The sequence below is a fragment of the Elaeis guineensis genome, chromosome 1, assembly GCF_000442705.2.
Source record: "Elaeis guineensis isolate ETL-2024a chromosome 1, EG11, whole genome shotgun sequence".
Classification (NCBI taxonomy): Eukaryota; Viridiplantae; Streptophyta; class Magnoliopsida; order Arecales; family Arecaceae; genus Elaeis; species Elaeis guineensis.
The window spans coordinates 146040596-146048866 of record NC_025993.2 but is presented as its reverse complement, the minus strand read 5'-3'; the positions used below and the strand labels follow the sequence as shown (position 1 = coordinate 146048866).

Here is an 8271-nt window from a genome sequence, read left to right as displayed (position 1 = left end):
GGTTCCCAACAAAATCACAAGTTTAGACTTTAGACGAGCCGGTGAAATAGTTTGGAACTTAGTCATAGGCATCTGGACATAATTAATAAAAATAAATAAAACACCAAATTAACTAATTAATAACAAATAAATTAACTAGCCACAAAAAGGGTAAACTTTTATTTAACATTTTGATACTCTCTCTCTCTCCTCTCTCTCCATTCTATGTCATGTTCTGCCCATAACAGTGGAGGAGAGGCAAGGGAAAGGTAGGAATAACAAGTAGCTTTTCCATGTGGAGCTTGTATGGATCACATATTTCAAATCAGAGACTAGACCTGTCATGGTATTAAGTGATAGTGGTGGCGCACACCCGGATGGCTAATGAGGGCGTGGGGCCTTTGGTGGCCCCACATCTCATTCCCCGGCGCAAGTTTTTCATAAGGTGGTTGGTTAGGTGACGATTCAACTAATGACAATTGACAGAAGCCTCATTCATGATAGTTAAGATCAAGTGGCTTAAAGTTGATTGGCAGCTTAGTAAATACAGAGAATGGATTCCATAAATCTCAGAGAATGTGGATCGGCTTTCTTTCCCTCTGTCTAGAAAGCAAGCCGCCGAGCAACGACAAAGAACTATATTACGTTTCAGGACAGGAGAAATATTCTGTACTTGGAAACTTTTAGACCTCAATTATTAGCATAAAAGTACTAATTAATTATTAGATTTGGTCTTCAGATGAACACGATAGTTTAAAGAACTATAATTTCTTGGAATGGTGGTGAAGTTGGTCTGGTTTTCCTGTTTCTTCTTTTTCTTTTCACCACCCAAATTTTATTGCAGCAGATATTTAGAAGGACGCATATTTGTACAGGAGTGAATTACAACATTGGTTGTAATTGGAGATGGGTTTGCAGACCCATCATCATTCTTGCTGCCAACATTTGTGGAGCAATTTTAAATATTATCATTGGGATCTTAGCTTTCTTGACAGCTGGGAGGGAAAGACAATACCAGTACAGCTAACCTGACCAAAATTTACATGAGAGGGCTTATGGATCATGACAATGATTGCTGATAAGAGTGCTTTGACCAATTAAATATGAAATCTACGAAATTGTATGGCTGGATAAGGTAGAACCCCCATCATCATCGTGTCACCAAAATAGCACTATTAACAATCTATGCTAGTATCAAGCTTATATATTCTTTCGAAGAATAATTCCCCATACCATCTTATAAATTTATATTCAAGTCAAAGAAAAAGTGGCAAAGTGCTGCATCATGTTGTGAATAATCTGAATTATATCATAGAATGTAGAGGGATCAAGAAATAAGATATAATTACATGGTAGACAACGCATACCTTTTTTTTATTGAAGAAAGTAGAAATGTGCTCTGTTAGAGGAATTGATTTCAGCACAGCCACAATATGTATATTACAGTCCAGAATGATGGAATTTTAGCCATTGGACAGTGCTCTTAGACACTCTAGGGCACATGGTTCTCCGGTTAGGTGTTCAACCAATCCTTCGATATGGAAAGATAAAAGTTATGTTTACATATTGAGCACGTAAATCATTGCAGTGCTTAAACAGAATGCAATGCTGTGCATTAACTCAACCTCATGCAAGCGAACTATATATTTCAGGGTTTTGACACTCCGTATTGAAACACTCAACTGACTAACCATATGTAAGTTATAGCCATTCATTCATATACAGAAATATAATAACAATTATGACAACAAAAATTAAGGCATATTGGAGAATGATCTAAAGTCCAAATTTTAAATAACCTCAGTTTTTTTTGTTTTATATGCTTGTTGTCTCCGCAATGTATTAGGAAACAAATCTAGCACTGTAGAAAGCAAAACTCCACAAAATTCATTCATTACTTATGCATGATCGCATGAATATTGCTGAAAGCTTCCTTACTCTCTAACTTAAGCCAAAGAATTGCTATGATTCAAAGAGGGGTGTTACCATTGGTGTAATGGCGGCAGTCATGTTTACCAATAATCAGATCAGTTGACCAGACTTCATTGAATTTGTTGGTTGCATCTACACCATCATTTATAGAAAATCCAACAAACCAGCACCTACTTATAGGTATCCTTCTCAATGTCCTCTTGAGGATAACTCCTGGGAAAGAGGACAAAATGTGAAAGTCATATAAAATATAGCACTAGTCTTATGTATTAAACATCTTAATGTCATGACCCACTATTTTTGAGTTTCAATAAATAAATAAATGAAATGCAAGCCTTTTGCTCAATATTGTCAGCCTTTCAGATGATACTAATGATGATCAAGAGACATCAGGAATACTTGCAAACAGGACAAACAAATTATGGGCACTCAGAAAAAGCAGTTGATTCCAAAGTAGGAGCAACCATAATACACTAGCGGGCGATAATAACTAAGGCACTATTAGCTTTCTCTGGAGGCTTCTTCCTAGTGGGGAATATAGTATGGAAGCCACTAAAGACTTGTTTAATAAGAGGAGCTAGACCATCAATATGAAATCATCCTAGAAATCTTGGACTCTACCTAAGATGCAGATAGATGTTCATTGGTAGATCATTAGGGATCTTCTACTGACAAATGTCTTTATGCATGGACTTAGGTTAGGTTCAATATTCTGATAGACTGCTTAGTGTGGGATAGAAATTACAGAATGGCTGACAGTATGCAGGACGGCCTTACATGATTGACTTGGTCTATGTGATGCAGCCATTATTCTGGATACTGCTACCAGATGCAATTGAAACATGTGTATAATGGCCCGTAGGTTGCAGCCTACAGTTCAGGCATTTGGTCCACATTTAATCTCATTCAAACTTTACTTTGAGCCTGGTTTAGGCAAAAACCCTACATGTTCCACTCCTGGGATAAGTTCCAACTATCATTACATTAATATAGAAGTTCTCAGTAGCTTTCCTCAGTAAGAAAGATGTGTTGTAAGCAGCATAATTGAATTATGAATTTGGTAGCTTTATATACAAGGACAGCCATTCCCAAAAATTTAGGAAAAATATATGAAAATCGTAACTCAAAGAAGATGAGTAAATTGAAGGGGGCAATATTGGAGGCCTTTTCTTTCCCTTTCTTTTCTATGACCCCTCACAGTTTTGTCAATTTAGATAAAATGGTGAAAATGTATCAAGTAAACATTAGAATATGGCTGTAATTTGTTAGAAGTCGTGGATGTTAAGGAAAACACATAAAGGGACCTGAGCTAGATTCAGGTTATAATAGGTTCTCTCTCTCTCTCTCTCTAGGATGGAAGCCCAGATGAAAATCAAGGTGAGAGCAGGATCAAAACATGGCCTCTTGTATTCACACAAGAGACTTAACCAACTCGGCTAGTTGGCACCCTCATGATAATGGGAAATCAGCAGTACTGAAATAATTGAGGGCCAAAATATAGAAATCCCAACATGATTTTTGAGAGGAGAAATTCCAGTATGATAAAACCACAAATTGCCAATTCATTATAAGACAGCATGCATGGGACTGGATCTGTGCATGATAATAAGCCAAATTTGGTGCATCAAGTGAGAATTCACCTGGAATTTTCCACCCAGATAGTGCTGCAACTGCTGTAAAAATGTTTTCAGGATCTTGAGGTTGAAAATCAAAAACAAATGCCTGAGGACAAAAGTAGATAGGAGTATGTCTGTCAATAATCTGTAGTTCGCGTTGAAAGAATGGTCAGAACAAAATGCCTACACATTCATTTAAGGTCTTCACATAATTGGTGCCCGGATATTTGTAATATTTAAGATTCACAAAACAAAAATAAAAGGAAGAAAAACTAAACTGCAATCCTTGAAAAGAAATTAGGGCTAACATTCCTAGCATGGCAATTTTCAATGTATTCAGGCAACTGTGATATCACTTCTACATAAAAAACTAAAGTTTTTCCCTTGATATCAGCTAGTTTATTTCCATCTTTTACTCACCTCCACAAAGGTAATCCACATATTACGAAACATTAACATATCCCACGTTCTCAAGCAAAAACTCATTGAATTCTGCTTAAGCACATTATCCACAGATGGCCTCCAATATCACAAAGAAAGTTTTCCCATCTCCAACTGAGACTAAACTCCAACAGAAATAAATCTTGAGAATTGACAGAGTCTTAATTCTACTTGGATGTTTTTTTTAATAGTTTGTTAAGAACATAACATATTTTTCTAGATATCTTTCCATTCTGTACTTCGCAAGTGACGATTATGGAAGAATGAACTAATGAACTCCTTAACTCCTAAAACAGGCATCCTTCCAATGAATCAGTTAATAAATTACCAAAGAATATTAAAAGAGCCCCTTAGAGCTAATTCCCTAGATCAGGAAAATCCTTTAACTACACCTTACTCACCAAGGAATCCTAATGCGCATGCTTGTTTTCCTGATCTGATTATTTACTAAGCGCAGATTTTCCAACAAGTAGTATATGGTTCAACATTACTCCAATCCATTAACACTACACCATCCCCACAAAGAGCACGCCATGGAGTTCCATGTTGAATACAAGTAGTTTGTCTAGACAAGTAATGAAAATTGACTCATGGTTTATGCTATATACCAGGGAAAAAAAGGATCCTAGTCGCACCACGATACTTCTTTAACAAATTATCATTCTCTCTGAATGTCCTTATATGCTGTTAGTGTAATTATCTAGTTTTATCTGCTACAAAACAGTGCCTATTTACCCCTTAAATTCCCAATCACTAATCTCTCCAAGCAAAGACAAATGTGTTGAAAGTTTTAAATCATTAAAAAAATATCAATATTGAAATAGGTATTAATTCGATTTTCACAGTGGCATGAGTATGAAGCAGACCTTGACAACAGATAGGCAAGGACATATGTGGCACAAAATAAGGCAAAGAAACTAAATAACTCCTAAAAAAGGGGAGAAAAAGAATGACGATATCATGGAAAAGTGATGACATTGATCAGCAATGAAAACAAGGTTATGGATATAATCAAGGGCCAATAAGCTACATTTTTTCTTCTGATCAACAAGCTGCGCTTCTTGTTAACATGGCTCAAGCAGGCATATTGGAATCACAAACTAAGCTAGAGTTTGGTACTACATTGTTCTAAATTGGCTTAATTTAGAGGCAAAGTTATCATAAAGTTAGTCTAGATCAATTTTTATCTTTTTTGGTATTATAGCTCTCAGTCGACAACCTTCTTGATTCTTGAACCCTTAACCCTTTTACATCCCTTTCCTCCGATATCAATATTGCATCTCTTTCTCGAGTGGCAACGGCTCTACACACTCAAAGAAGAAAACTCCCAAAAGTGGCAAATGAAGTCACTCATTCTCATTTACACCATTTTACAAACAGTAATCGGACAGAGAACACCATGAAGCACCAGCAATGCCATATACAAAAAGATCAATCATTAAATTTAAAAGAATATAATAATAATCGCAGAACAACAGAAACAACCAAAAGAAAATCCATAGAAGAAGAGGAGACAAGAGGAGAAACAAAAAGATTGAATTTTGAAAGAAACCAGTGTCATCAAATGAACGGAAAAAACAACAACTGATCAAAGGAAACACGAAAGGAGGTGAAGAGAATGACCTGAGGGCGTGAAGGGTCGGGCTTGATGATGACCATGAAGTGCTGCAGGTCCCTGAGACCGAGAGAGTAAGCTGTGGACATGAGCATCTGGGCGGGGCCCTTGGCCGCCCTGAGTGGCACTGCGCTACGTACAGGGCGTCTCTTCTCTTGCCCTGTTGCAGAGAAGGAGAAGGATGAGGAGTGGTTTTCGGCGAAGCCAAGAGCGTAGCAGAAGCCATTAACGAAGCTTTCCGGTTTCCACCGAGATAGCGTGGCCATGCGCCGTTAATCAAGGCACGCGCTGTACACGTGAGATAAAAGCAGGCATAATTAGGCGTGAATTTTTTTGTTTGAGTTAATAAATCATGGCTCAATAGCCAACCAGAATTATAAATAGGGGTAGCATTGGGTCTGGTCGCAAGCATATATGTAAGCCGGATGCATGAAAGATTAAAAATCTACCGGTCCAAAGTAGGCATATTGATTAAATAGATAAAAAATTTAGATTTCAATTTGACTATTTTATTAAAAAAATAACCTAACCTATCCTCGCAAGCATATATGTAAGCCGGATGCATGAAAGATTAAAAATCTACCGGTCCAAAGTAGGCATATTGATTAAATAGATAAAAAATTTAGATTTCAATTTGACTATTTTATTAAAAAAAGTAACCTAATCTATCCCAACCCAACCCATAACATATTGAATCAAGATAGATTGGTTAAGCATTTGAGCCACATGGAGAAGTAGATTGCATCGTATGAGCCTAATAAAAAGGTAAAATAGTTGGTAAAATTATATCATAGCTCTCCAAAAATATATCTCAAAAAATACATGATTACATAAGGATAATATTTTTTAGATTTTTATACAATAATTTCTATTTTATTTTAAAATAATATTATTTTAAAAATATATTATATTATAATATTTTGTATTTATCTGTAAAAAAGAATGTTTTATATATCAAGGATGCATGGATATTATATTTTAATATTTTGCATTCATCTATAAAAAAAAATGTTTTATGTATCAAGGATGTATGGATCTGTCATGTGGTCCAAACAATAAATGGACTAATAAATAGATCTGTTATATGATCCAAGTAATGTATAGTAATATTTTAAATAATTTTTATAATTTAAAAATCTCTAATAAGATATTCAGATTTTTTATGTGTGGTTTCGTATAGTCTTTTCAACTGATTTTGGTCAAATTGCATCGAAAAACTTTACTGATAGCAATATTAGCATACTAATGATGATTTAGCATAGTAGTTAGAATTTTTTTAATTTAAAAAAAAAAATTCTTCTTCTGCGAGAAACTCTTTAGTACACCGTGCAGTAGCAGCCTACGAAGATCCCCAAACTCGATGCAGACTATTTTGGTTATCAATAATAAGGCTAGCTAGGAAAAGTCTAGAAGCATGATCCACCATATTGGGAAGTTATGTCGCAAGCCAAACTTTCAAAAGTCACAACTAGGACTGAGCAAATAATCGAAATCTGAAGAAATTAACCTATCTAATCCAACCCAACAAACATCGGTTACAGTCGGTTGAAAGATATAAATTGGGTGGAATTTGGATTTGGTTCCTACACTTTCAACCCATATGAAACCAAACCTAACTGATGTAGTATTTCACAAACTCACTTTTATTTTTGAGACGACGTCGTCTAGAATTCAATACTTCATTCTAAAAAATATCCCGTCATCTATTTGGATTCATAAAAATATTAATGTTGAATGTTGATGGAAGTACATCAATTTGAGACAATTCTAAAGTGAAAGCTTTCAAATATAGTTATTTTTAGATAAATAATTTTTTTATTTTTATTTTATTTTATACATGTTCAAAAATAAGTCTAAAATTAACTTATAAGATTTAAGCTTTTTTTTATTAAATTAATAAAAAAAGTAAATAAGCTTAAGGAGGCTAACATTCGACTTAAAATCAACATTGGATCAACAATGAAGTCTAAATCTACACAACCCATCCGAATCTGTGACAAACCATTCACTTCGGTTTCAAATAGTTTATATATGATAAACGGTTGGCAGTGGATTGAATTTTCTTCAATCCAATTAGATTCGATTGAATAAATTTTTTTTCTCAATCCGATCGAATCCGACCCATGCTCAGCCCTAGTCATAATTTTATTATACAACATCCAATTGAGATAATCTTTTGACTTTAAAATCTAATAATTTTTCAAGATCCATGATATGATGCCTCGTCCTATAGAGAGCGGTACCACTAGTGATCAGACTCAAATTCTATTATCAATGGCTTATAATGGACTTATCAAACAAAAAATTTTCTTTTTGAATAAAACTTTGGCTGGGCGCATCTCTCAATTTGAGAAAAATCAAGCAAAGAAATGGAAAGCAAAGTTGATATAGAAGTTAAGCTCTTAGGAAAGAGAATCCATGGTGTGATCAAGCTTAGTAGTTCATCATGTGAATCTCCCATAACTCTAGTGCCAAAGAAAGATCATGCTTGGAGGATATACATTGATTATTATGCCTTGAACATGACCACCATAAAAAATAAGTACCTGCTACCTTAAATTGATGATCTATTAGATCGGCTCAAACATGCACACTATCTGGCCAAGTTGGATTTGAAATCCGAATACCATCAAGTTTGGGTTCATGAGGAAGACACTAGAATGATGGCCATCAAGAAGAAGCAAAGTT

At 35.1% G+C, this 8271-nt stretch overlaps 1 protein-coding gene across 1 annotated transcript; it reads right to left on the bottom strand.

Annotated features, from left to right (window-relative positions):
- Positions 1-1321: 1321 nt before the first annotated feature.
- On the bottom strand, positions 1322-5867 carry LOC105038941 (uncharacterized). The gene is made up of 4 exons (XM_010914873.3): positions 5592-5867; positions 3552-3633; positions 1966-2124; positions 1322-1510 (listed from the first exon to the last, which is right to left on the bottom strand). Exons 1-4 carry the CDS (start codon positions 5847-5849, stop codon positions 1443-1445), a joined length of 567 nt encoding a protein of 188 aa, XP_010913175.2. The 5' UTR covers positions 5850-5867; the 3' UTR covers positions 1322-1442.
- Positions 5868-8271: the final 2404 nt, after the last annotated feature.

Coding starts and splice junctions, on each gene's coding strand:
- LOC105038941 (XM_010914873.3), bottom strand. CDS start 5,849: ATGGCCACGCTATCTCGGTGGAAACCGGAAAGCTTCGTTAATGGCTTC. Junction 2,125..3,551: donor ATCTGGGTGGAAAATTCCAG/GTGAATTCTCAC, acceptor CCTCTTTCCCAG/GAGTTATCCTCAAGAGGACA. Junction 1,511..1,965: donor CTGCCGCCATTACACCAATG/GTAACACCCCTC, acceptor TCCATATCGAAG/GATTGGTTGAACACCTAACC.